Genomic DNA, 27,494 nt, shown 5'->3' on the forward strand with positions numbered 1-27,494 from the left:
CAGGAAAATGATTGACTGATGAAATGTGTGCAAATGACGTTGGAGTCCACACAACAGAGCCTTACGTTGTGTTTCGCAAGGAAATTGCCTCCCTTTTCTTCGATCTGGGCTCCCGATAATGCTCACGAGACCACGTTCCGGTTAAATGCTTCTATTTATCCAAAATACCCAGCCAATTAGAGGCCAGGCAGCTGTTTATCCTACAGCCGACTCGGTAACAGCTGCTCATAGTCCCTCGGTCCATGACATTGTCGAGCTGGAACACTGAGCAGTATAAGTGATTGCAATGCCCTATTTTGCGTGAAGAAGTGACACCTGGCGAAGTAATGCTCGTTGAGCCTGTTCAAATCGCAAAAGTCGCAGTCGCAACATGGAAGGAATCTCGAAAAACGCACGAACCAATCGCGCCCAATTCGGGAGGTGACCACGATACACTCAGATTCTCTCCGCGTCCAGCTTCCCCAACATCCCGCAGCGACCCGATGGCCCTTTGGCTTCTCGAACACCCCGTCTCCGGCTCCAACGCATCTCCAGTACTCCAGGTCCGAGAATCTCACCACTCCCCATCGCATCCCCATATTGCTGCCGACTCCGTATCTTGAGCTACCCCCTGGGACCAGAGCAGAGACAGGCGATCCCCCACAGCCCAACGAAAAGAAAGGGGGTGCGACGACGCAACGGTACATCACACGACACACACAGCAGCGCAGCGCGGTTAGCGGCCCTGTTACCCGATCACCGAGGCACAACAATTCCCCGAGCCGGCGGAGGTACGACAAGATTCGATTGGATCCTCCCATCCGGGGTAAGAGAAAATTTGGTCTGGTCAGGCGGACGGCGGAACGGCGTCAGCACAGTTCAGAAAAAAAAACACGGCATCAGCGTGGCGAAATTGGACCCCCTGGTACGGAACTCCGTTTTTGCGTTTTTTTCGACGACGACGTGGTGGATGTTTTGAGGTTGCGACCTTGCACTGCAAGTCCACAATGCTCACGGAATCCTTTCGGTGTTCTTGATTTGGGAGTGTTGGCACTGGAGACGGGCCGATAAGGGTCTCCAAGCGATGGAGCCTCGGTCTCCACCAATGAAGCGCAGCTCAGGCCATGGTGTTTGCAAAAAATGAACAGGAGACGCGCAGGAGGAAGAGATTTCGCGGTAAAAAAAAAGGTTTGTCGAGAAAGCAGAGTTAAGAGCAAGTGCACGGCGGTTGACCAAAACGAAGCGACAGGATATGTCGAATTGGGCGTCTGTTTTTGCCTTTTTGAATGCGGTTTCGAGGTGTTTTGTCAGCCGCTTTGAAACAGCCGCGAAAACGGCAGCAAAGTTCCGGCCCCCTGACGAATAGGATCTTCATGATTGGATCGGAGTCCGGGTGTTCCCACTTTTTCCTTGGCCAGCTGATCTTGGGTGATTCTGCCCCTGGCAATCTGGCACTCTACTAACGCAGTACGCGGGAATAGCGACCCGGCGGTTTGACCGACAGTGAGATCACCGTCATGCCACCATCTTTACAATTGCCCGGCAACGGCGTTGACCGGTACTGCGAGTGCACCACCGCCCACGCTCGGTAACGCTACGTTTTGCCAAGCAAGTTATAGTCGCTTGCTGGCTTCTCACGTTTCAGAGGCAATGGGAAAAGTCCAAATGTTCTGTGGGAAGATGTTCTTCGGATGCATTACAACGGCGAGTCTGCCCAAAGACCACGTCTGCAGCGCGGGCAGGATACCATGACATGGACGGTGTTTTGGCGGCGGGCCTTCTATGATGAGATGGAGCCATTACATTACTGCTTTGCGTTGTTGATGGAGGAAGACGGCCCTTTTTTTCTATTAGTTTGGCCGCGGACATGGTCGTCGGTTGGAAACGGTTTGGATTTGCGATCCACCATTCCACAATGACTGACCGTCGTGTGTTAACCGTACGTTGTACTGCGTATTACGAAGGACCAGACTGGAGGGCACAAGACCGTGTCGTATTCTCTTGACAATTACACAGTCTGGCAACATGACACAACATCGGGTCGGTAGTAACTCGAAGCGAGTGTCTCGAGTGCCACGACACATGGCGCCGTTGGATCCCCAGGAGTTTGTTGATGGAAATCCAGTGTCGGCATGACAAAAGCACCAGACCATAGCATATTGAAGGTATTACAGTCTCGTTTGAAGAAATGTAGTGTAGTAGCCTCAACCATCATCAATGTCATCATTGCAGTAGCAACTGCATTTACAAACTTGGTGGTTGTTCTCGTCGGGCTTCATCCTGGTGGCCCTGACACCGACGTCTGACAGTGTGAACCAAGCTGAGGCCGAATCCAATCCTCTGGATACGGTGTATGTATCCTCGGTAATCTCTTGTCCAGGCTCCATGAACTGGGTGAGATGGATAGCAGGGCTTTAATTTGGCCGAACTGTACATATTCATATACGTACTGACTCTCTTGCTAGCACGGCTCATGTGACAGGGGTCGGTAGAACAGCACAGAAAAATAACGAGACAACGACACTCAACGCAACAAATTGGACAGACTATCTGGAGCCCTCGAAGCGCATAGGGTTGATACCAATTTTGCGCATGAAAATTGGTGAAGTGGTGGTTGAGTTGGGCAGAGGAGTGCATAGTGAAGTTCCGCGCTAACGCACGTTCCAGTGCAAGGGGAACAGTGTAGTGTACATGGTAATTGACGCAGCCGTTCGTCTTGCATGCAGGTGGAATTTACCATAGTAAGAGGAATTTGATGATGTCCGTTTCTGTAACATTCAGCGAACAGAAACTTCAAAAACCTCTCAGTGGAATACACTAGGTTTTCTGATGGATGTGTCTGGCAGAGGGAGCCCCATCCAGGATCTTGTAAGCGCAGGTGGCTAGGGCCCAATGCGACCGGAAATTGGATGAGATTCAGCAGGATCGTGTTCATCGTTTTCGGAATGTTGTGCCGAGGGTCTACGATTCAACGTCACTGGTCCCCTTTTGACCATGTCGAAGCCCTGCAAACAGATGGAAAGTGTAGTGTAGTCCCTTGTAGTCGTTTCTCGTAATCTTCATCGGTGCTTCTGGGGTTCTGCTTCTTGGGAGACCGCAAAAGGAGCACTTGTGACACTTCACGAGTTTGTGGCGATCATTTCACGGGATGAAGTTTCTTTTGGGTTGGCACGTTGGAGCTGTGCCCCCAAGACGTTTTAGCGCCGCGGTAGGTTGACGGGTCTTGGCCTTCGTTGGGATGAGAGGAGCCGCATCTCGGCACATTCCCGCTCCTTTTGGTTACAGTACGTACCGCCAAGACTTTAGAGCCCGCTAATGGACTCGAGGATTGTCGACGTCATCCGAAAACTGCAAAAGGCTTTGGAAAAACGTTGGCGGACGAAAAATTCCAGGCGGGCGCCAGGGCGTTCCTTACCTGGACATGCCGACGGCCAGGGATTGTACCTTTTCGGCATCAATGACGGCACTAAACTTCTTTCACCTTTGTAACTTTTGTAATTTGCATACGTAGAGTAGGTATTCTCAACGGGCGTCCGACGGGCGTCTGATTTTGAGGGCGAGTTCTCCTTCTCGCATTGCTCATGGCACTGCACTGAACCGGGCCCAAATCCCCTTCGCTTCCTCCCACCGCCGAAATCATCAGACACATGAGGCGTCGCCATCTCCTTTTCAAACCAGATGACCATCACGGTTTTATTCTGCAGTAATCTGCCGAGCCATCTCACCGGATGCCTTGTGTTTTGCAGCAGGGTTTCACGCCCGGAGCAAAATGTGGCAACTGCACCAATCGTGTTGAAGCGCGCTTGCGATTTGTCGGTGGCGTACTCCATTTGGTGGCACTTGCGCTTTGGCCTCAATCGGGAAAGAGGAGCCATGTAAGTGCAGCATCGGAATTGTAGAGGTACCGTAGGTACCTTAATTCACGATCTGAGGTGAACTTTTCAAGTGAGGTTTGCCGCTGGTTGAGGATCTGGACCACAACACTCCGGGCCAGAGTTCACCCAGTCAAGGAGAAATGGCGACTGCGTGCTCTGGAGCATGCCTTTCCCCCCAAACAGAGCCGAAGGGAAGCCTTGGCTTCAAGGAAACAGCAGTCGGGCCGTCCGTCTCTCTTTCCACTTCTCAAACGGAAGGGCCGAGAACTGAACCATTGCATTTTTTTCACGTTACGGTCATGTAACAGCCAACGGTGCCCGATCCCCGGTCTGTTCGGCTCTCTGGGGGAGTGTGCAGAAGATTTTTTAGCGTAATGTGGGCAAATGGTACGGGGATGTCTCCAGACGTGCGAGATGTGGGAGCAGGCTGGAGAGATGGTACCGTACCTTCTCCGTAACTCTCTGCATTGCATCAGCATCCCCAGTCGAGCCCCCCCCCGCGCCCACTCTCCCGCACCCACACGCACCCCGTCCTTTGGGAGACTTTTCGAGATGCACACCCCCCTTCTTTTTTTCCCCCTTCCAGGCTGCTCGCGACCCGACATACGTCGATTGTGGAGTCTGGTCTTCTGACATGAACCCTCTGTACCTTCCCTGCTTCTTTCAACCTCGATCGACCTTTCCTAGGCCATGCACTGCGTGGGTCGGCGTCGATGGATCCCCAGCTTTTAGGTCATTTCCAATTCACCGACTCGCAGCTGCTTCTTTCCCCAGTTTAAGCATCCAACAATTGGGGCCCCGATGGCAACTCGAGGGACATAAATGTAAGGCCCTGTCCACACTCCGAATACTTCTTCCCATCATCTCGTGTTCTTTTGAACCTCCATTCTTCAAACAACTTCCACTCCTCCATCAAAGCCCTTAAAGGTTCACACTCCTACCATCCACCATCCACCATCCACTGTTTGGTCGTTGGAGTATCTACCACTTTTCGCTGTTATCAGCCACCTTTCTCCACCCAACCAAGATCTCGAACAACGGATGAAAGACTTGAGGATATAAATACAACGATACGATCACAACAATGGGTCTCTTCTCGAAAAAGTCGGCTGCGCCGCAGACCCAATCACAAGATGAGATCGATCTCGCTGCTGAGCAGAAGGTCACTTTCCGTGCCGTCTTCCTCGGTGTTGTCGCCTCCGTAGGTGGCTTCATGTTTGGCTACGTCAGGTACGTTTTCTCTTGGCACCCCTGTTGCCCCATTGACATGGTACATGGTTACTGACCATTTATGGACAACAGTGGTCAAATTTCTGGTTTCTTCGACATGGAAGACTTCGGTCGCCGGTTCGGTAACTACCAAGACGCGGACGGCTGGGTCTTCTCAGCATACCGCCAGGGTGCTATTGTCGCCCTACTCCCTGCTGGTGCCCTCCTTGGTTCGCTCGTTGCTGGCAGGATTGCGGATACCCTCGGTCGCCGTATCGCCATCTCTTCGTCCGCCCTTTTCTCCTGCATCGGAACAATCATTGAGATCGCCTCCACCACGCACTGGGCCCAGTTTGCGGTCGGTCGTCTTATCACCGGTATTGGTATCGGTGCTCTCTCCGTCGTCGTCCCGATGTACCAGTCTGAGTCCGCGCCCGCCATTCTCCGTGGTATCCTCGTCTCGTGCTACCAGCTCTTCATCACTCTTGGTATCTGGACCGCTGAGATGATCAACTACGGTACTCACGACCTCAACAACTCCGCCTCTTGGCGTATTCCCAACGGTATCTCCTTCCTCTGGGCCTTGGTTCTCGGTGGCGGAATATTGTTCCTTCCCGAGTCTCCTCGTTATGCCTACCGTGTTGGTCGCGAGGACGAAGCTCGCAACACCATTGCCCGCCTTGCCGGTCTCGAGCCCAGCGCCCGCTCTGTCAACATGCAAATCGATGAGATCCGTATGAAGCTCGAGGAGGAGAAGGCTGGTGCCGACACCAAGTGGTACGAGATCTTCGGACCTGCTCTGTTGCGCCGCACCCTCATTGGTATCATTCTTCAGTCTGGCCAGCAGCTTACTGGTGCCAACTTCTTCTTCTACTACGGAACCACGATTTTCAAGGCTACTGGTTTGAGCGACTCTTACGTTACCCAGATCATTCTTGGTTCCGTCAACGCTGGATGCACTGTTGCTGGTCTCTGGGTTGTCAAGAATGTTGGCCGCCGCAAGGCCCTCATCGGTGGTGCCCTCTGGATGACCATGTGCTTCCTGGTCTACTCTTTCGTCGGAAGATTTGTGCTCGACCCCGTCAACCCGGCTAGCACTCCTCAGGCCGGCAACGTCCTCATCGTCTTCTCCTGCTTCTTCATCGTCGCCTTTGCCACCACTTGGGGTCCTCTCGTCTGGGCCGTCGTTGCTGAGCTCTACCCTGCTCGCTACCGTGCTCCTGCTATGGCCTTGGCCACCGCTTCCAACTGGCTGTGGAACTTCCTCATGTCTCTCTTCACGCGCCCCATCACCGACTCCATTGGCTACTTCTATGGCTTGGTGTTCGCCGGATGCTGCCTTGCCCTCGCCGCATTCGTTTGGCTCTTTGTGATCGAGTCCAAGGACCGCACCCTTGAGGAGATCGAGACCATGTACAACCAGAAGGTCAGCCCTAGGCACTCCAACCACTGGCACGCTGAGGTCCCTTCGGGCTCGCGTGATGCGGAGGAGAAGCCCGAGGTTCACAGTGGTTCTGCGACAACCTCGAGCCATGGAGAGGTTTAGAATGCGTCCAAGTGAAACGGTTCTCGTTCTGAAGCGAATTCAGAGGTTGCGAGAGTCGATTAGGGATTGTATGATGACTTGACATGCACCAAAAATGGAATGCAGTAGTCAGTCATGGTAATTGGGTTTGAAAGGATAATGAAATGCATGGGTTTAGTTGTGGTAATGTGATTTTTTCAAGGATAATGAAATGCATAGTTATTTGGCAATTGGTGTTTTTCGGAAGGGTCTATGGAATGGACATTGCATTCTTGATAGCACACACACAATAGATCTTGATGTGTACGCTTACATCCAAAACCACTGCATTTTGGTTCAACTCGTGATTCCTATGACTCCTTTTAATCCAGAGACATTGCCTGGCAACTGGCAGTTACTGCCTGCCCTTGTATTGCACCGGGCGTACTGCTGGCTCTTGGTATCCACTCGCCAGGTGTTTCTCAAAGTACCTACACCGCGAGAGCCGACTTGGCGTTTTGCACAGCAAGACATTTATCATCTTACCGTCGTTTTTCTTTGAACCCAAGTAAGTGCCAATCCGGGGCATGGATCCAATTCAATCCGCGACTCAGACCGTGGACAGAAGGGGAGAATGATTGATGATGCCAGTCATGCCTGCGAGTGATGATGCTGAAGAGGAGGAAGGAGGAGAGAGCTGACGTCGACACTCTGATGGGGGAATTGCTGAGGGGAGGGCTCAGAATTTGAGTTAAATTGGTCGTGTTTGAGAGGTTGGTGATTACGCCGAAGGGCAGAAGATGTGGCCTGAACATTGCTGAGTCTGTGTAGGGTTATGCGTATGCGCTTACGAGATCGATAGCGTGTTCTCTACCCAAGTAAAGTAGGAGGTAGGGCTCGCCGAGTGTGGCTGACGATGTTGATGGTGCTGGTTGTGGGGTGCCGCAGTGGTAGCTGCTTGGTGTTTGATTGCTTTGGGTGTTTAACGCTGTCATTGTCTTCGTGGGATGTGTGTTTACCACCATGTAGCCACCTACCACCGGCCTCTTGGAGGGAGTCCTTGTGTTCGGTCAGTGAGGCAAGAAAGAAAATGAGTCGTTGAGGTAGACCTTGTCTGCAAACCCTCGATGCTCCCCAAAGAAGGACAGAAGGTAACTCCGAAGTTGTTAACCAGCTGGCTGAGCCGTTGGCGTTGATGCTACACCATCTCAAGGGAATCAGTGTCTAGGCCAACGGGCGTGATGGTTTTTACAATGGGGAGATAGCTGGTTTAGCCATTTTTGTCTATGGTCAATGGTAAATGGCATTAGAAACGAGGCCCGATAGATACATTCAGGGGTTACCAACCAATCAAGAGACGCGAGTAAAGATGAGCTTTGTTTAGCTACCTCTAGCCTGCGGCTCTACATGTGAACTTTGATTGGAGCTCTCCGTAGGGTGCGATCGCGCGTTTCTCGTCCACGGATACTCGTAGAGTTGTCATGAGCCGTTTGCAAAAGCTGTCCAGACTCGCGAGCCAGTACGCGTTCAAGCATGACGGACGGTGTGTGGTCACGGATGGCGAGTGGTCAGGACAAGGGTTCGCGATCAGAACATAATGAGCGTGCCGTATCATTCATAGGGCTGAAGGCAGCATCGCGGGGAAATGCAAATCAGCGGAACGGCGCGAGATTGCGCAATAGGATGGGGGTGGTGGGAGCTTGTTCTCCTAGAGGAAAAGTATGGGATGAAGCTACAGCCGGGCAATACCCAATGTTTGACTTCCAGCGAGTCATTCGTCTTCAGATCGTGACTCCTTGGCGATGAGTGGCGCCGAGCATGGCGTGTCAATAGTTCTGACGTTGCAAAGCGCAAACAAAGGTGAGGCGTTAGGTAGACATAGAAAAGCGAAAAAGTATGTTCGACGGCTAAACTGGCCAAACTGGTATCCTCGTCGGCGGAGAAAACCGCAACTCAGATCCAAGAGGAACCAAAGATCGTGCACAAGTAGAACTAATCACTTGTAAGCAGTCGCGTAGTCAAGGTGGTGGTGTTATTGTGAGACTTGAAGTTGTGGAAGGGACGGGAAGAATAAAGGAGGGGCATCATCCGCGAATCTGTGGGGAGTAAAGGGTCCGAGTGTGGGAAGTACCAAAAGAGTTTTCTATATCTTATTGGCATCCTCTGTCGGCAAACTATGGCCGAGATTGGCGGGCAGTAAGACCTCTGCTGCTCAACTTTGGTGTTAGGGTTGAGTTAAGGTACGCCAATAAGGTACTTATCTGTTCCGGTCCTGGTACTTGACGACATCCTCCACTCCGCTTTCGGAAGCGGGAAGGAGCCTCAAGGGATCCGCTCAATTTTTTGGATGATGCTTGTCTGGAGAACTGAGTCACGGCGAACCAGCACAGCACAGCTTCTCTCTCTGTCTTGTTGTCTTTTTCCCCTCACCACCAAAGACAAAGCTCCTGTATGCGGGAGGCGTGTTGGTTACATCTTTACACACACATCCCATCTCCCACTCTCAAACACCCAGTGATTGCCCCACCGTCCCGCAAGGTGGCCGCCATACACCTTGGCTTTATGCGGCTCTCAATCTAACCACCTCCTAATCAATCTGCACCGCCGTCCGCAGTCACTGCAGTCGCTGCCGTCACGGTCCAGAAGCCCTTCGTCATGGCTGAGACCATCTCTAATCCTACCCGGATCAACATCCTGGGCAAGGACAACATCATCATTGACCATGGCATCTGGCTGAACTTCGTCGCCCAGGACCTCCTCCAGAACATCAAGTCCTCCACCTACATCCTCATCACCGACACGAACCTCTACAAGACCTACGTGCCCCCTTTCCAGTCCGTTTTCGAGAAGGCTGCTCCCCAAGATGTCCGCCTTCTTACCTATGCCATCCCTCCCGGCGAGTACTCCAAGGGCCGTGACACCAAGGCCGAGATCGAGGACTGGATGCTCTCGCACCAATGCACTCGCGACACCGTCATCATTGCCCTCGGTGGCGGCGTCATTGGCGACATGATCGGCTACGTCGCCGCTACCTTTATGCGCGGCGTCCGCTTCGTCCAGTGCCCGACCACCCTCCTCGCCATGGTCGACTCCTCCATCGGCGGCAAGACTGCCATTGACGTGCCCATGGGCAAGAACCTGATCGGCGCCTTCTGGCAGCCCGAGCGCATCTACATCGACCTTACCTTCCTCAACACACTGCCCGTGCGCGAGTTCATCAACGGCATGGCCGAGGTCATCAAGACCGCCGCCATTTGGGACGAGACCGAGTTTACCGCCCTCGAAGAGAACGCAAAGGCCATCCTCGAGGCCGTCCGCTCCAAGAACAAGTCGGCCGACCGTCTGGCCCCCATCCGCGACATCCTCAAGCGCATCGTTCTCGGTTCGGCCCGCGTCAAGGCCGAGGTTGTCTCATCGGACGAGAGAGAAGGCGGACTCCGTAACTTGCTCAACTTTGGACACTCTATTGGTCATGCTTATGAGGCGATCCTGACTCCTCAGGTCCTCCACGGCGAAGCGGTTGCCATTGGCATGGTCAAGGAAGCTGAGCTTGCCCGCTTCCTCGGCGTCCTCCGCCCCAGCGCCGTTGCTCGCCTGTCCAAGTGCATTGCCAGCTACGACCTGCCTACCTCTCTGCAGGACAAGCGCATCGTCAAGCTTACCGCCGGAAAGGAGTGCCCGGTTGATGTGCTTCTCCAGAAGATGGCCGTTGACAAGAAGAACGAGGGCCGCAAGAAGAAGATTGTCCTACTTTCCGCCATTGGAAAGACCTATGAGCCCAAGGCCAGCGTCGTCGAGGACCGCGCCATTCGCATTGTTCTCTCGCCTTGCATCAGGGTCTTCGCTGGTGTACCCAAGGATCTCAACGTCAGCGTCACCCCCCCTGGATCCAAGAGTATCTCCAACCGTGCCCTTATTCTGGCTGCTCTTGGTGAGGGTACCACCCGCATTCATAACTTGCTCCATTCCGACGACACCCAGGTCATGCTCAACGCCGTCGCGCAGCTCCAGGGTGCCTCCTTTTCTTGGGAAGAGGGCGATGTGCTCGTCGTCAAGGGCAACGGTGGCAAGTTGCAGGCTACCTCGACCCCTCTGTATCTGGGCAATGCGGGAACCGCTTCTCGGTTCTTGACCTCCGTGGCGGCTCTTTGCAACCCTTCCGATGTCAACTCCACTGTCTTGACTGGCAATGCCCGCATGAAGCAGAGACCCATCGGTGCTCTCGTAGACGCCCTGCGTGCCAACGGCGTCGGTGTCAAGTACCTTGAGAAGGAACACAGTTTGCCCGTGCAAGTTGATGCTGCTGGTGGCCTTGCCGGTGGTGTTATGGAGCTTGCTGCCACCATCTCGTCCCAATACGTCTCCTCGCTCTTGATGGCCGCCCCCTACGCCCGCGAGCCCGTCACCCTTCGCCTGGTTGGCGGTAAGCCCATCTCTCAGCCCTACATCGACATGACCATCGCTATGATGGCTTCGTTTGGTGTGCAAGTTCAGCGATCTGCTGAGGATCCCAACACCTACTATATCCCCCAGGGCACCTACAAGAACCCCGAGACCTATGTCGTCGAGAGCGATGCCAGCTCTGCTACCTACCCTCTCGCCATTGCCGCCATCACTGGCACTACCTGCACCGTCCCCAACATTGGCTCCAAGTCGCTCCAGGGTGATGCTCGCTTCGCCATTGAGGTTCTCCGTCCCATGGGCTGCACCGTCGAGCAGACTGACGTCTCTACCACCGTTACTGGCCCTCCAATTGGCACTCTCAAGGCCATCCCGCACGTTGATATGGAGCCCATGACTGATGCTTTCCTCACTGCGTCCGTGCTCGCCGCTGTTGCCTCTGGCACCACTCAGATTACTGGCATTGCCAACCAGAGAGTCAAGGAGTGCAACCGCATCTTGGCGATGAAGGACCAGCTTGCCAAGTTCGGCGTGCACTGCAATGAGCTCGAGGACGGTATCGAAGTGATTGGCATCCCTTACACTGAGCTGAAGAACCCAACGGAGGGCATCTACTGCTACGACGATCACCGTGTGGCCATGAGCTTCAGTGTCCTCTCCACCATCTCGCCCCACCCGGTACTTATCCTTGAGCGTGAGTGTACTGGCAAGACATGGCCTGGATGGTGGGATACCATGTCCAACTACTTCAAGGTCCATCTCGAAGGCGAGGAGGAGCCACACAGCAGCCACGTATCCCACGAGAAGCCTCGGAAGGGTAACCCCAAGTCTATCTTCATCATCGGTATGCGTGGCGCTGGCAAGTCCACCGCTGGCAAGTGGATGTCCGAGGTTCTCAACCGACCTCTCATCGATCTCGATCATGAGCTCGAGAGGAGAGAGGGCCAAACGATTCCCGAGATCATTCGCAGCGAGCGGGGCTGGGAAGGCTTCAGAAAGGCTGAGCTCGAACTCCTTGAGGATGTGATCAAGAACAACCCTACCGGACACATCTTCTCCTGCGGTGGCGGTATTGTGGAGACAGAGGCTGCCCGAAAGATGTTGCTTTCCTACAGCCAAAATGGTGGTATCGTCCTTCTAGTCCATCGTGATACCGACCAAGTTGTCGAGTACCTCATGAGGGACAAGTCCCGCCCCGCCTACTCCGAGAACATCCGGGAGGTCTACTATCGTCGCAAGCCCTTCTTTGAGGAGTGCAGCAACTTCCGCTACTACAGCCCTCATCCTGATGGGTCAAAGGCCCTTACCGAACCACCCTTCGACTTCAGCCAGTTCCTCTCCGTCATCTGTGGGCACAGCAACCACCTCGAGGAAGTGAAGAAGAAGCCTCATTCTTTCTTCGTCTCCCTCACAGTCCCCAACGTATCTAAGGCATTGGACATCATCCCTAAGGTGGTTGTGGGCTCCGATGCCGTAGAGCTGCGTGTAGACTTGCTGGAGGATTACGATCCGGAATTTGTGGCCAAGCAGGTTGCGCTTCTTCGGTCGGCCGCGAGGATTCCTATCGTCTACACTGTCCGCACTGTCAGCCAAGGCGGCAAGTTCCCCGACGACGATTATGAGTTGGCCCTCAAACTTTACCGCACCGGTCTGCAGGCTGGTGTGGAATATCTCGATCTGGAGATGACCATGCCAGACGAGGTCATTGAAGCTGTGACGAATGCAAAGGGTTATACCCATATCATTGCCTCTCACCATGACCCCAAGGCAACACTCTCCTGGAAGAACGGCGGTTGGGTCCAGTACTACAACAAGGCCCTGCAACATGGTGATGTTGTCAAGCTCGTTGGTGTCGCCCGCGAACTTGCTGACAACTTTGCCCTAGCACGTTTCAAGGCCAGCCTCGCTGCTGCTCATGACAAGCCTCTCATTGCCTTGAACATGGGTGCAGCTGGCAAGCTGAGCCGCGTACTCAATGGCTTCCTGACTCCAGTTTCCCACCCAGCCCTGCCGTCCAAGGCTGCTCCAGGTCAGCTCTCGGCGGCTGAGATCCGTCAGGCGCTGGCTCTTATCGGCGAGCTCGAGCCTCGGTCTTTCCACCTTTTCGGAAACCCCATCTCGGCTTCGCGGTCACCCGCCCTTCACAATGCTCTCTTCCGCGACAACGGCCTGCCTCATCAGTATTCCCTCTTCGAGACTGATAACGCTGCTGACGTCAAAGACCTGATCCATGCTCCTGGGTTTGGTGGAGCGTCGGTAACCATCCCTCTCAAGCTCGACATCATGCCTTTGCTGGATGAGGTGTCTGATGCTGCCAAGGTCATTGGCGCGGTCAATACCATCATTCCTGTTCGCAACGGCGACAAGGTGACCCTTCGCGGTGACAACACTGACTGGATGGGCATGGTGTATGCGCTGCGCAACGCCGGCGTCGTCAAGTGCTCCAAGGAGTCTCCGACCGCCGGTATGGTTGTCGGAGCTGGCGGAACCACCCGAGCTGCTGTCCACGCTTTGCATGACCTTGGCTTTGCCCCAATCTACGTCGTTGCTAGAAACGCCGACCGCGTCAAGGCTCTTGCGGAGTCATTCCCTGCCGAGTACGACATCCGCTCGTTGAGCACGCCGGAAGAGGTCGCGGCCGAGTCCACTGCCCAGCCTTCGGTTGTGATCAGCACCATTCCCGCCGACAAGCCCATTGACCAGAGCATGCGTGAGGTCATTGTTGCTTCTCTTCGTCACCCGTCGGTCGCGGATGGAAAGCATGTCCTGCTGGAGATGGCCTACACCCCGCGCCACACCCCCCTCATGCAGCTGGCGGAGGATGCGCACTGGCAAACGATTCCCGGACTTGAAGTTCTCGCCGCTCAGGGCTGGTATCAGGTATGTAACTTTTTTTCTTCTGTGCCTGCCTTCACATGACATTGAATGCTAACCCGCTATTTTTCCAGTTCCAACTCTGGACCGGAATCACCCCGATCTACACCGATGCGCAGGCGGCTGTCATGGGTAACTAGAGTATGGATTACCTTGTTGGGTAGTGAGGGAGATGGGTGAGTAGGAGCTAGCCTAGTCTTCTAGGGTATGTTTCAATTCTTTCTGTTCACATTGTGCTGGCAAGTACTTGCGGCACTCAAAAGTTATGTCTTTACTTGTTATGGTATTCAGGTCCAAATAACATCAATCTGGCTAATGATGTGCTTACCGAGCTTACGTGAAGACATTTACTGCGGACTTATCCCCTATCTTTGTGATTCCTCATCCAAAAGACTTGGTACATCAACTCACCTCCTTCTATGAACACAAGGACGGCGGCAGCAGCAGTACAGTTGATCTAATACCTTGCTCTTTGTTTGTTTATCTGTCTAGATAAATCTACATTGCAAGCACTGCCTCTTCAAAAACTACTTTGGTATTTTGTTAAGTACTTACGCTTCCTACCTACAGTGCTTGTTTCGACCTGGTCAACCTTATGTTGTGATGGGCTGTCATGGACGTTCGGTGTATGTCGTTATGGTTGGTGATGGCACCTAGATAGGTAGACAATGGTCGTGGAAGGAAGGAAGGAAGGAAGGAAGGATGGATGGATGGAAACCTGCAAAGTAACGGTGTTGATACTGCAGAAGGTGTTCGCTGCATACATACCACCCCATCCCCCCTTCTAAAGGATACATCGTTGGTGGGGAATTTGGGGGTTTTACGAGATTCATCAGGTGCGTAGTATGTAGTAGTGGAATGTGTTGATAATGACCTAGGTTAAGGGGGTTGGTTGCTAGGTAGGTACATACACTAGTGCAGAGACATACAACACTGACCGGGGGGAACAAGAACCTCACTCACAGAGAGCAGAAAGTTCGATTGGTAAAGTGATATGTAGCAGTAGCAGCAACCGTTCGTGTAGACAATCGTTCGAGTCCAATCACCATGAACATGGGAATCCTCCAAACAACCGACATCCTTGAACGTCGTATGCATGGAAGCCTTCTAGAAAAAAAACAAGAAACCCGAAGCTGAATAGATGAAAACTAGATTAACCGTACCAAACTTTTTCACCATTGCTTTCCTTGGCCGTGGGTTGATGTTGCAGTAGTAGTAGTGCGATGTAGTATTAGTATGCAGTAGCAGTAGTAGCCTGGCTTCTAGAATACATACAGAAGCGAAGCGCAACTACAACGCTGCTCTGATCCCTCGCTTTTTGGGGAGGGAGGGGGGCTCACATGCGGATTGGACTCGTTCGAATCCACATTGCATTGGATTGCCTTACATCCATCCGTACGGGATGTCCGAACCAGTCTGGTCTCGTGCTTGGAACGACATATCCTGTGATGTGATATGTAACCGGTAAGACAAAAAAGAGTGATTGATGTCGGAGGTCGAATCGGCAGGTAACCTAACCTATCTCGAGTAAGTAACTTGCTCTGAACAAATGCTTAAGCAGGGGTGCGGCTAAGAACCCGGAAGTTTTGATACACATTACGACACATTACGACGACACGACACGATACGACACAACACCACAAGATATCGGATGCAAAGGCTTACGTTGCTTACTTCAATGGTTGTGGGGCTGGCCCCCAAAGGTTTGTCTGTAGTGCCCTTTGTCGATCGATAACGAGAGTGTTTTGTCTGATTGCTAGTGTAGATCTTTCTATGCCAGTGGGAGTTTCGGATATAGGAGGGAAGAAAAGAGAAAGGAACCAAGGTTGATTTTCAGCTGTAGGATGGGAAATGAACGCGATGGACTAGAACAAAGGGTTCAGGAACTCAAGGCCAGCGAGTAGGGTAAAAATTAACAAACGCTTCAAGAACACCCTACTTGGGAGGAAGTTGCTTTCCAGAATGGACAATACCACTTTAAATTCCAGTAACACTGATGTGTAGAGTACCATGGTTGGCAAGTGTCTAAGAAGGAGCTTAACACCCCTCGGCCCACGTTTCTTGAAGCAGTGTTGTGTTCCGATTTTGATGGACAGGAAGCAAAAAGCATGAACACAATGTCCCAAAGCCAAAGGACCAAACGGCCTTGCTTCAGTCAGTTTCTTCGGAGTTTCCCTTAGCTGCCTTGCGTGGATGTAGGTACATAGGTAGTCTTGACCTTGGTTCTCTCCTGCAAGGGACGAACAACCTACTACCTTACCTAGGTACCTGTCGACTCATACATCGCAGCAACATAAGGCAAAGAAAGCATGGTACAAAAGAACCACACTTACCTGCTTTCCTATTACGTATAGAGCGACTCGGTAGGATACCCACATCCAGACATATTTTGCGTCTTCTTTTTCGCCACGGTGCAAGGTACGTCGACTCGCTTCAGGCTTCCTAGTAATAAGCGCGGGGGGTTGTTCCCTTGGATCTTGGATCTTGGTTAGTTCCATTTTCTCTGTCAACCAAAGATGGAAAATCGGAAAGGATTGCCATGTGGAGATAATGTTTGCCGGTGGCTACCTAACCGAAACCCTCCGAGTCGAGATATACTTCATTCGCGCTTGAGTGGACTAGAAATTAGGTGCTTATGTATGTAGTGTACGTACTGACCAAGCAGGTAGTTCGCATCGGCGGTTGAGAACTTGTGAGAATTATAGGTTTCGACGGTGGTTCGTGTGACACGCCTCGTCTTGTCCAAGGTCAGGCTATGAGGGAGGTACCTTGGAGATTTAGGTAGTATGACTGGGCACAGAGTCTGTCGAGGAGAAGTGGCATGCATGAGTAGTGATGGTGGCTATAGGTAGTTCGTCTTCGGTATATGGAAATGAAAAGGTTGCTCTTTGGGGCGATATCTTGCGATCATGGAAGGAGCCTTTTATGATACCCATTGGTTATTGTTCTGTGTAGTTGTGTTGTCTTACTACGGTAAATAGAAGTAGTGCAGGCAGGGTATGGGTAACTTGCTTTGAAATCGCCTTTGAACCAGGTCGGAACGAACCGCTCGTTAAATAACAGATACATAGGTAGAGATGGAAAACTCTCGTCCTCCCGAACTTCATCCGATAGTAGAGAGATTTTACCTTTCAGAGGAGGAAAGAGCCAGTAAACAAAAAGAATAAAACAAGATAAAAGCAGGCTAACTTGAGCCGAGCTGACTTTGCACAAGGCGGGAGTAGGTGGATATCGTTGAGGGGTTGTTCACCCAACAAGCTGTTGTCTGGGTGTCAATAACCTTCCGAAAATATGAAACAAAAGCGTCGAGACATATGCAGAGACATGAGCTGATTAGAAGCAACAGGCTAACCAAAGGAAGGAGAGAGAGGGGGGGGGGAGGAAAAAAATAGGGAAAACCAAAGGATATCTGTCTTTAACAAGCGAATATGACAACCTCCCTTGGAATCATTGCAATGCACCCATAGAAGCTGAAATAATCTGATACTCATCAACCAGCCATGTGTTTCACCTTTGAAGATTACCTTGAATATTAGTAGAGAGCTGCTGGTAAATGGGACGATAGGGCCAGGAGAGAAGATAAATGAGAAGAGGGGAACAAAGAGACTGTAGAGGAACGGAGGAGGAGGCTGAGCTCAAGAGCTGAAGTGGGAAAAGGTTATCGCCTCAGCCCAGCTGCAAGGTACCCGCTCGCAGCCTGCTCTCGCCAGGTTCCGAGTTACGTGGAGGGCACTGCAGTGTAATGTAGGTAAGTTTTTTTGAAGATGCTACACAACTGACCCGAAAGGATTGCTTGCAGATACATACGGGGGCCAGGTAGTTTCATGATCAGTAATCATAACCATGCTAGAGAAAGAGTCTCAATGTCCGGGATATGGTGCAATATAATGGGTAGGCTTGGCAACTCGCTGTGATAATTAAGAGTTGAAGCAACAGACATAATGCTGGGGTCTGGGGTCTGATGTTATCAACGACCGGCTGATGGGGGCTGAAGGGAAGTGGAAGTGTGGCTGTGTGCGTGAGAATGCGCTTTCTTCGTTGTCCACCAGTGTTCTCGGCTTTATTATTGACCCGGTCAGAACAAAAAAGACGTGAAGTTGATGACAAGGAAAGAGAAGAGACAGCTTGTAATGATTAATAAAGAGAGAACACCGGTACGCTACAGAACCACTCAGGGCTCGTTGTTACCTAGCAGTCAGCCAGTGTGTGACCTCGTGACCCACTATAGTAGCTCTACCTCTAGCCTGCTGCTAGATGTTGACGTTGCCAACATTGTGTAAACAGAAACGAGCTCGCAATACGACCTGTTCGTACCAAGTGTCTTGACGGTTCACGAAGCTTGGACGAGATGGACACTGCCACCTGATTTGTTCTCGTTCAATCAGCCAAACGGCCAACGAAACGACTGAGGTATATTGCGTCAGCTCTATAATGGAAACATGCCGCCAGATGTTTCAGCAGCAGCCTCACAGAAATAAATACCTAGGTGCTGTGATGTTGCATGCAGTGCTCCCATGCTGCCAATGGTGTCGTTAGGTGGGTGGTGTTATTCTGGGGATTTGGCCCGCTAATCTGCAGCCACCATTTTCCACTTCGGTTACTGCTAACGTCAGGTAATCGAATCATGGAGGACTCTGTCTTTGTATCGGCTTTTTGAGAGACAGCCAGATATTTGATATGATTCGTCTCGGCCTCAGGCGAATCACACTCTGAAGAGCGATAAGCTCGGTGAACGGACAAGACGAAAGGGAATCTGATGTCACCTGCGGCAGTCAGCTACAACATCAAGGTTGATTGGTCCGGGGTTCGAGATGCAGCCACGGGACCTCCGAAGCGTCGGAAAGCTTTGATACAACTCTGCTACTCCCTCCATCTCATCTGCCGACGAATTACTGATGATTTCTGTCCACGTTGGGAGCGGTTCGGTTAGTTCGATAGTGAGCAAGATAAGAGTGTCCTGAAGACTGGTCAAATACCTAACATGGCGTTATAGCGTTCTCTGGGTCTATCGGCTCATCTTTGCACTAGGATTTAAGGTGCTGAGGCGCAAGAGAGGAAGAGGCACAGCCGAATGGTGTCATGGCCCGTTGACGATCGGATTTCCGCAAGGTCGCAGAACGCCATTTGTGCCAAGTTGTGTCGCTTTGTCTCTGAAACTTGACCTTCATTGGCCCAAATTTGAGGTTTAGCGAGGTAGTTTTCGTACGAGACGTTGTCAAGAAACAAGTAGAAAGGTAGGGTAGGGGCCCAACAACATCAAAGCGTGGGGGGTGGGAGCTCGCTAGCAGCCCATAGCGATGGGAGAGACAACGGTTTTCGGCTAAGGCTGATCATGGCACAAAGTTTATGGCTCACCTTGCGCATACCTCCTCCTCTTGTCGGCGCTGTTCGGTGAAATGGCCTTGTGTGACAAACGTAACCAAAGATCTCGTAGTGGTTAGCATGCGAGTGCTTAAAAAGCCGTCAAGTTACCGTCAGTTGACAACAAACAAGCTGGCTCGAGAAACTCGCCGCGGGTACCTTGACGATGTTGAACGGAGGTTTTTTTGATGACATAGCCGTGAGGACGACGAATGTCTAGGACCTTGATTCTCCACGCAAGTCTAGAATGGCTTGCCGATATTCATGACATGTTTATCAGGACGTTCAAGGGTCAGGTCCAAGGGCATAACGGATATGGTGCCGGTCGTCTACATAGTCATGCCTATTCTTCGTATCCCTGGCAAACCACGGAGACATGGGGTAGAATTAGGCACCACTTTAGGGAATGGAATCCGAAGAACAGCACTTGTGTGGCTGTTGCCGAGCTGCAGGCCAGCCCATCCGAAGCCTCACAGTGCAGTGGCCTCGTTACAATGTCCCACAGTAGTCGTACCAAGGGGCCTTTTGCACAGGATGAGCCTCCACCGACTCTCCATGGATATCTGGCTGCCTGGCGACTGAGCGAGTCAAGGTACCTTTGATGACAGTCTGGCCAAAAAGCTTCCAGAAGGCGCAGAAGAAGGAGGGACCTTTGTAGCACCGGACTCAGAGTTGCCCCGGTTGCGTCCCACCAAAGAGCGCTCGGGGTGATGCCCCTGAAGAGTTGTCGTCCCGCGGTTGTACAATCAGTACTCGGTGTTCAAGCGGATGTATAGGCTAGGTTGTGACTGTCGGGTGCGCAGAGCCTTGTCAATGACGTCCGATGTGCTTTTTGACAGTTAAAATCGCTTGATCCCATGTTGATGGAAGGGCGTGTAGGCGATGGCGCCTCGTGATCGTGGAGACAGAGGATTGATGTTGTTGTTGTTGTTGTTGTTGTTTGAGAACAGTGTGGCCCGATAGCTTCTCCTCGCCCCCTGTAGCTGCGCTGAACTGGGCTGAGTACAGCGAGAGTGGCCTTGTGGGATCCCGCTAAAGTGTGGAGCGGATCTCCAACTGGGTTCCATAGGTGGCTCCAGATCTGCCTCTGCGCCTTCCTAGTCCCGCATCAATTCCCTTCCGTTCATCAATCACTTCCCCGCTCCCTTCATTCATCGCATGAAGAGGTTGATCCTTCGCGGCAATTCACTCGCTTCACCTTCTGTTGACCTGTCCCTAGGTCAACACCTCACACCATTTAGTGTCCCTTCTTTCCATCCAAACCAACACGGATATTCATCATCATTCCTCTCACGTCTCAACGGCCTCTACCCATAAGCGGACACAAAGTTGGGGGCCGAAAAGGAACCAACGTGTCGATGCCCTCAAACCTCACATGTCTCCCATTCTCTGAACACACACGGCCAATTGGGGGCCGTTACAGCAACTAGACTCTTTCCGTCGTCTCTCGGAAGCCCACTGGACCACTCCGACCACTCGGAATCTCTTCCTGTGTGGACGAGGTCCCGCCGATTCCGTCGCTGAGAAGAGCATCATCTCACGCTCATCGCCAGCCCATGCATCCTACATCGCCTATTCGTGATGCCCGCGTCTGTTGTCGGCCGCTTAACCACTAAGACAAGTCCCCCGTCCAGAAAACAGGCGCAAGCGCTCGCCTCCCCCACACCATGGATACATCCAGAGTCGAGACACTGTCCTCCTCTGCCCCGACAGATTGCGCCCCAAGGTACCCGTGGATGGCGCCCCCGGGTGTTGTGCTTGCCATACCGTTCTCACAAACTGCCACTTTACACTGTTGAACTGGTGACCGAGTCCATTCTCCTCTCCCCAATCGACCATGGTTCTTCTTGGGACGGGAGTCGACCAGCCATTAATTCCCTACGGACTGGCTACCGAACCTATGCGGCATGGCACGCTCTTGACAGGGCAGTCAAGTCTCGGGTCTTCTTGGCCAGACCCTTCCCGCACAGCGGAGACCGATGGATGAGCACACAGCTTCTGTTGCTAGACCCAACAGAGTGTGTCCCTCGCAAGCTCGCACCAACCATCCGGCCAGGGAGTCAAGAGGAGTGCCGTGAGCTGCTGTGTGACTGGTCACCCAGCCCTGTTGGCGGGGTACTCCAAAGCCCCCAAGGTATTATTGTACAGCTACAAGCCTTCAGCTACCCAGCCAATGTCACTCCAGTAACGGGGATATACCGCAGCCTCTACTTTTATTAGATCGACTGCGTTCCGCACCCTTGATAGGTAGGTATACTTCAGCCGTCAGAGAGGTAACACCTTACACTACTGCATCGAGTTCTATTTTCCCCTCCAAGGTCATCATCCATACCTACGTAATGCTATTATCCGAGTCCGTCATCTCTCTACACTACACTTGTCTATTCCGGGCGCTGTACACTAAATCTTCCCACCCTTGCGGTACACTACCTAGGACTCGGAGTCTCAGTGAGACACTGAGCCAACATGTCTCTTTTTGCGGGACAAGACAGTCGCTTGTTCTGCAGGAATCCCCCTTCCCACCTAATCAGGGTGGTGTCAACTGACCCTGTCACCCAAATTAGTCCAACCGTAATTCTGAATCGGTACATGGGCTGTCATGTCCTGTTTCCTCTTCCAGGACCTTCAATCTCACACACACACACACCTACTTCTTGCTAGCCTTACCTACCCCATGCGCAGCCACCGCCGCCGCAAACCCATGTCTTCTCACAAGCAGTCGACGTTCCACTTGCCGTGCTACATCCTGTCCACCGTACTGTGTGTGCAGTGCGCCCCAAGGTAGGTACTATGCAGTCAGTCTGTCTGCCCCTTGCCCAGTCATCTGCATCCCCATGATGTGCATTTGGCCCCCAGGTTCCTATGGGGAAGCTCTCTGTATAGCAGCGCTTACTCCATTCTTAGCCAGGCAGAAAAATATGGTCCCATCATGGAGGTGTATAAGACACCCCGGTTGTCTGCCTTGTCATCCACACCCGTTGTTCTGTGCTTCCACAGCCTGCTTCACATCTCGGCATCACCATTCCCAAGTATATACCGAATACTTGGTCCCAACTCCCAATACCAGTCACCGTCCGCCCATCCCTATATCTGGCTCGCACCCCCATCCTTTCATAAGGCAAAGCCCCTTGACTGCGTCTAACAACCCAATCGGACCCCCGGCGCAATCTTACTCGGCACCTCTCCCCGCCTAGTTCTCGCTCCTCTCCAACAACAAGGTCCATCGCAGGTCATCGTGCCCATCTTCAGCCTTACGAATTCGTATATAATCCAACATCAGCCAACACCTCCCATCCCCATTCACACAAAAAGATTCTCCAGCATGGCCCTCACTCCGCCCTCTCTGACCAGGTCACCTTCAACCCCCTCGCACAGTTACTGTCCTTCCGAAAGGTCATCAGTTGGTTATCCCTCGCCCGGCCTGGTGGAACAGCAATACAAGATCTCGTCCATCTATGGTGACCAATCCTGTTCCGTAACTTCGTCTATGGACCCGGGGTCATCACTACCACCACTTGAATCAATGGGTCAGCCCGACTGGAACAGCACCGTCATTCTCCCTGCCTCCTCCGCCACCGGTATGCCTAGCATCCTTGCCGCAGCGTACGAGTCGTATGGGAGCTATCCTTATAGCCACGATGTTTATCACTCGCATCACAGCGGCCATCCTCTTTCAACATCTACGCCGCCGCCTTCCGGCCCGTCATCCCGATCTCCAATTCCACCTGCATCAAGGACGTCACTTCCCTACCTTTCAAACGCATCGATGGGTGGATCTCTAACACCGCGGGTCAAGATGGAGACAGAGTACGGGTCAAGCATGGAAGTCTCTCAATACCCATCGCCTCGTTCGATGCACACTTCCTACCCTTCAGACAGCGGCGCCTACACACACAACACAACTGGTTATCTCTCAGACGGAGGATCATCGGGATGGCAAAAGTCAGACTACCCGCCTCTCGAAACCGGATTTTACCCAGGCCCTGGAGCCGCGCAAACATCAGCTTTCCTCCAAAACGGACAACGATCCTACCGAGTTCCCCGTCCCAAGAGACAACAACGGCGCTTGACGACGAAAGAGGAAGCCAACTTTCAGTGCGAGGTCAAGGGATGTGGGAAACTATTCAGCCGAAGCTACAATTACAAGGCGCACCTGGAGACACACGAGCCAAACCGGGATTATCCCTTCCCCTGCCAGGAAGCCGGTTGCACCAAGAAGTTTGTTCGCAAAACCGATCTCCAGAGACATCATCAGAGTGTGCACTTGAAGGAGCGCAGCCACAAGTGCGATTACTGCGGCCGTCTGTTTGCCAGGAAAGATACTCTGCGAAGGTAGGCCCCTCCTCTCTCTCCTTCAAACGTCCCCATCCCTTTATACTTTCCGATACTAATGCATGTCCTTCTTTGCAAACAGGCACATGGAAGATGGTTGCTCCAAACGCTTCGACATCGGCACCATGGATCTCCGACCAGAGACCTACGACAGCTTCGCACGACCTTCTTCCTCTGGCCCCATGAGTCAGCACTACACCCTCTCGTCATCGACCAACAACATCGATAGCCTTCCACCCATGGCTATCCCATCCCTAGGCAGCAGTGGCATCCTCTCGTCGCTGTCGTCTTCTATGAGGGCTGGTGGTGGCCAGGGTCATTCTTGGGGGAGGTGAGCTGACGTGATTACCTCACCCCAAGTCCATATCCATTACGCTTGTACGATAAAATGATGAAAGACGTTTCATATTTCTACTTCTTGTTTCCACTTTTAGGTTACTCTTCTGGAGATACCAAAAGGGGGAACTATCAGAGAGAGTGGTTGTGACACTCATCGCTCGCTTGTACGATTAATGTACTACCTTCTTTTCTACTCTGTTCGATTTTTGGTCATCATTAGCGGGAAGTTGGGATTTGTGTCTGCCTGATGGTTCTTTATTCTTGTTTCTTCTTTTTATGTAACGGTTCATAAACAGAGTATGGTCGGTCGTGTATGGACTGGCGGTTTTTGGTTTTGTTTTGGTAAGGGTTTAGTTCAAGGAGGTCGGTTGGTCGGTTGGCTGGCATAGAAACATTACACAGGTTATAGCGCGCGGGCGGCAGAGTCCTTATTTTTGATGTTCAGCACGCATCTTGTGATAGCAAAGTTCATTTTTTTTTTCTTCTTGTCACCCTTTTCTTTTCTCTTTCTTTATTTGTTCATTAGCGTGTTTCTGTTTAACGAGTAAAAGAGTACTCTGCTTGTTTATCTATTCATCATGTCTGAACGAACAGACGCACACTATACATACACTCTCCACATTGCGCATATCATGACCATGACCGAAACATACAAATGTACACATCCGACCTCTTTGAAACCTGAAATTCCCTGGGAGAACAGACTGTTTCCATAGCCAGCCAAGACTGATCTGACCCCTTCAATTAGAAAACATTCAACAAACCTTGTGAAAATGAAAAAGATGAAACTAGAAAGAAAGGGGAAAAAAAAAAGAGAAAAGAAAAGAGAAGTTTGCGCGCCAACTAAACCGTCAAGAACCAAAATGTCGATTAGGTGAGATGCAAGTTAGGTTAGGGAGGAGGAGGAGTGGACTGGGTATGAATGAATGATTGGCTTACATATGAATGACTGGACTGATTTGAAGGGAAGCAAGCTGCTTAGAGGTAGATAGGTAGGTTCGGATGTTTGATTGATTGATTGCTCATCACTCCCCCCCATCACATTCCATTCCATATCATCACAGGCGCAGCATGAGCTTTCCCCGAGTTTCAAGTCAGTCAAAGTTAACTTGACTGTCAGGCTTTAGACAGAGGAGGTTTAAGTAGAAAATGAAAATAATGAAAATTGGTAAGGAAAAAACAGAGACGTTCGTGATGGTAGTCGCCGTTGGGGATTGTGATAATATGTGATGATTGATGATGCTCATGGTTACGACACAAAGTGTTGGTTGGTACCATGTCCAGGGACTCGGGTGGCTTGGAGGCCACTCGCTCCCTCACTGAATGAATGGTTCGTTCGGTGTACACTACACCCAGGGGGCCGCGGGGGAACTGACCGACCAGACCAGACCCGATCTAAAGGGCCAACGTGATGTGACGGGATGTAGTGTATGTAAGTACATATGAAAACGTAGGGGTATGTAATCAAAAGTGATCATCTGGTTCGTAGATAAATATAAAGGTACAGAGTTAGTACCAAAGAGGTGGATGAAGGAACTATTCTGTTCCGTACAACTTAACACAAATGTAACGGGCCCGTCTCCATTTATCTCGTATATCGTATTACCGTCGGCACCTTGTTATCATCCAGGCAACCAACGTATCGCTAGATCACTGATATTTCTTTCCGGAAATGTGTTTTGCTTCCGCTTTGGATTATCGTTGGACCTTTATCTTCTCGTTCGTCGCTGGTGCCAAGATTGGAGGTGCTCGGGGGTGGGGGCCATAAACCTCGACACATTTCTATACACCTTCTGCCCACGCGGCCGCCGGGGTTACATTCGATTACTCGGACTCTTTGATTGGGGTGTATGTGTCCACGAGTGTTCTCGAGTGAGTTGACAGAGACTGGACTCTGAGTGGTGATTAGTGGTGGTACATAGGTAAAATGCTCAGTCGCGTTTAAGAACCAGTCAACTGCGGGGTCATCGGATCATGGCATTCAGGACAAGGGAGGACTTTGTAGGACTCGATTGCGAAGATGACGAACGCCGCCGAACGGCCATTAACAGGGCAAGACAGGTCTTTCCATCTGAACTTTTATCCAGAGAGTGTGACGCAATCGGTCGGATTGAATGGAGGACTATTCGTTCGGAGCTGTGAATTGTAATGATTGTCAGTGGCCAAGGGCTGCTGTATCTTGCTGTAAGTCATCCGTTAGCGCATGGCAGCGCACCAGTGAGGCGTGCCGGTTAGGGGATGCAAGGGTCGGACCGCCCGCCATTTTACTGTAAAGTGTAATAGTGTGCAGAAAGGCGGGATGCAGTGGGTTTGCATTGTTTTTGGTCATATCCGCCTTTAATTGTTGGCTTGTTGGTGACAGGTGGAAAGAGTGAGAGGGCCGGTTGTTGGCCGGTTGATGGTCCCCCTCGATCGCCGGTCCCTACAGGGCTCAAGCGGCGGCGGCTGCGGCGGGGACGGGAACCTCCACATGCTCGGGAAAACCTCTCCACTCGGCGGATGAGGTGCCTTGCAGCCAAGTGGATATGTACATATTGTAGCTCAGACGACAACTGGTGCCCGAGACGAGATCGCTCCTTCAGGGTCTGCTGTTGCTCTTCTGATGCCATCAGACAAAAGCCAAGATAGGCTATGTAGAAGCACACATACACTACAGTACCTCTCACAATACATCTGGTTGCCCAATCACCCCACGGCATGAGGTCAGGTGAACTCCAAGTCGCCCTTGATGTTCCATGGTTTTGCCAAATACGACATGACCCAACTTGAGCTCGCGTTCGTCCCAACTCAGCTCTGCGGTCTGCGGACACCCGAGCCGGGATGGCAATGCAGTGCACCGGTCCCATCCCGGAACTCAGCCTTATGATGCTGTCGAGCGAGAAACATCACCGAGAGACAAAAGGCCCAAAATGCGGCCGTGGCATCGCCATGATGCAGTCGTATCATGATATTTCCCGTCAGGAATAACAACTAAGTCTAGGCAGCTACTTTTTGTTCTCTTTTTTCGGTTCCCCCGTACTTACTACCCGTCCTATGTCTGGTGTCTAAGCCTGGCATCGACTCACAATCATTGGCTTCTCGCAAATTTTTGGCCCCCAACGCCAATCAATGTTCACTTGAATGTTTAAATGCGAGGGTACCACTCGCATCTCATCCACCTACCGAAAAGTCCGAGGGTCCCAGTTGCCGATACCTAGGCAATACATAGCATTTCTGTCGTCTCTCCAAAAGTGGGAAAAGGTCATGAAGAGATGATTGCGCGTTAAGGTCATCTCGGGCTATCACTCTCTTTTCAGTTTTTCTTGCATCTATTTTCATGTGTTCTTCTAGGGAGTCCATCATCGATCCTTTTCTGGATACAATTTCGAACCACGCTCATAGGTAGGTACACTAGGTATGTACTGCGGACAATTTAGTTACATCCAACCAACCAACAATGTAACAAAGCCCTTTTTAAACTCGCCGCAGCAGCACCCTGATTGGTCCAACAGCCGCCGTAATGAACGCATGGGGTTGCACGGCATTTGTGCGGCTTGGCTTACCACCAACCATGAACATACCATACCCGGCAGTCCGGCCATACACAGGCGAGCGAGCGAGGGAAGGGCAGAGCAGAGGGG

At 51.9% G+C, this 27,494-nt stretch overlaps 6 protein-coding genes across 6 annotated transcripts; 5 read left to right on the forward strand and 1 right to left on the reverse strand.

Moving 5' to 3' along the window:
- Window positions 1–64: 64 nt before the first annotated feature.
- Window positions 65–959, reverse strand: B0T23DRAFT_171986 (uncharacterized protein). Its single transcript, XM_062832928.1, has one exon. The coding sequence runs from the start codon at window positions 798–800 to the stop codon at window positions 201–203; it is 600 nt and encodes a 199-aa protein (XP_062692051.1). The 5' UTR covers window positions 801–959; the 3' UTR covers window positions 65–200.
- Window positions 960–4,859: 3,900 nt separating this feature from the next.
- On the forward strand, window positions 4,860–6,704 carry B0T23DRAFT_171996 (general substrate transporter). The gene is made up of 2 exons (XM_062832929.1): window positions 4,860–5,084; window positions 5,157–6,704. The coding sequence occupies exons 1-2, from the start codon at window positions 4,939–4,941 to the stop codon at window positions 6,607–6,609; spliced, it is 1,599 nt and encodes a 532-aa protein (XP_062692052.1). The 5' UTR covers window positions 4,860–4,938; the 3' UTR covers window positions 6,610–6,704.
- Window positions 6,705–9,222: 2,518 nt separating this feature from the next.
- On the forward strand, window positions 9,223–13,982 carry B0T23DRAFT_318192 (putative PENTAFUNCTIONAL AROM polypeptide; the record flags this gene model as incomplete). The annotated part of the gene is made up of 2 exons (XM_062835059.1): window positions 9,223–13,848; window positions 13,917–13,982. 2 exons carry the CDS (start codon window positions 9,223–9,225, stop codon window positions 13,980–13,982), a joined length of 4,692 nt encoding a protein of 1,563 aa, XP_062692053.1.
- Window positions 13,983–20,652: 6,670 nt separating this feature from the next.
- On the forward strand, window positions 20,653–21,613 carry B0T23DRAFT_172104 (uncharacterized protein). The gene has a single exon (XM_062832930.1). It carries the CDS (start codon window positions 20,785–20,787, stop codon window positions 21,421–21,423), a length of 639 nt encoding a protein of 212 aa, XP_062692054.1. The 5' UTR covers window positions 20,653–20,784; the 3' UTR covers window positions 21,424–21,613.
- On the forward strand, window positions 21,614–22,435 carry B0T23DRAFT_172105 (uncharacterized protein). The gene is made up of 2 exons (XM_062832931.1): window positions 21,614–21,984; window positions 22,108–22,435. The coding sequence occupies exons 1-2, from the start codon at window positions 21,803–21,805 to the stop codon at window positions 22,343–22,345; spliced, it is 420 nt and encodes a 139-aa protein (XP_062692055.1). The 5' UTR covers window positions 21,614–21,802; the 3' UTR covers window positions 22,346–22,435.
- A 90-nt stretch (window positions 22,436–22,525) lies between these two features.
- Window positions 22,526–23,870, forward strand: B0T23DRAFT_318708 (uncharacterized protein; the record flags this gene model as incomplete). Its single annotated transcript, XM_062835088.1, has 2 exons — window positions 22,526–23,535; window positions 23,618–23,870. 2 exons carry the CDS (start codon window positions 22,526–22,528, stop codon window positions 23,868–23,870), a joined length of 1,263 nt encoding a protein of 420 aa, XP_062692056.1.
- Between the last annotated feature and the right edge of the window lie 3,624 nt (window positions 23,871–27,494).

The sequence above is a fragment of the Neurospora hispaniola genome (assembly GCF_033458365.1).
Source record: "Neurospora hispaniola strain FGSC 10403 chromosome Unknown B0T23scaffold_5, whole genome shotgun sequence".
Classification (NCBI taxonomy): Eukaryota; Fungi; Ascomycota; class Sordariomycetes; order Sordariales; family Sordariaceae; genus Neurospora; species Neurospora hispaniola.

Coding starts and splice junctions, on each gene's coding strand:
- B0T23DRAFT_172104 (XM_062832930.1), top strand. CDS start 20,785: ATGCCCGCGTCTGTTGTCGGCCGCTTAACCACTAAGACAAGTCCCCCG.
- B0T23DRAFT_172105 (XM_062832931.1), top strand. CDS start 21,803: ATGTCCTGTTTCCTCTTCCAGGACCTTCAATCTCACACACACACACAC. Junction 21,985..22,107: donor TGTGTGCAGTGCGCCCCAAG/GTAGGTACTATG, acceptor CTCCATTCTTAG/CCAGGCAGAAAAATATGGTC.
- B0T23DRAFT_171996 (XM_062832929.1), top strand. CDS start 4,939: ATGGGTCTCTTCTCGAAAAAGTCGGCTGCGCCGCAGACCCAATCACAA. Junction 5,085..5,156: donor TTCATGTTTGGCTACGTCAG/GTACGTTTTCTC, acceptor TATGGACAACAG/TGGTCAAATTTCTGGTTTCT.
- B0T23DRAFT_171986 (XM_062832928.1), bottom strand. CDS start 800: ATGGGAGGATCCAATCGAATCTTGTCGTACCTCCGCCGGCTCGGGGAA.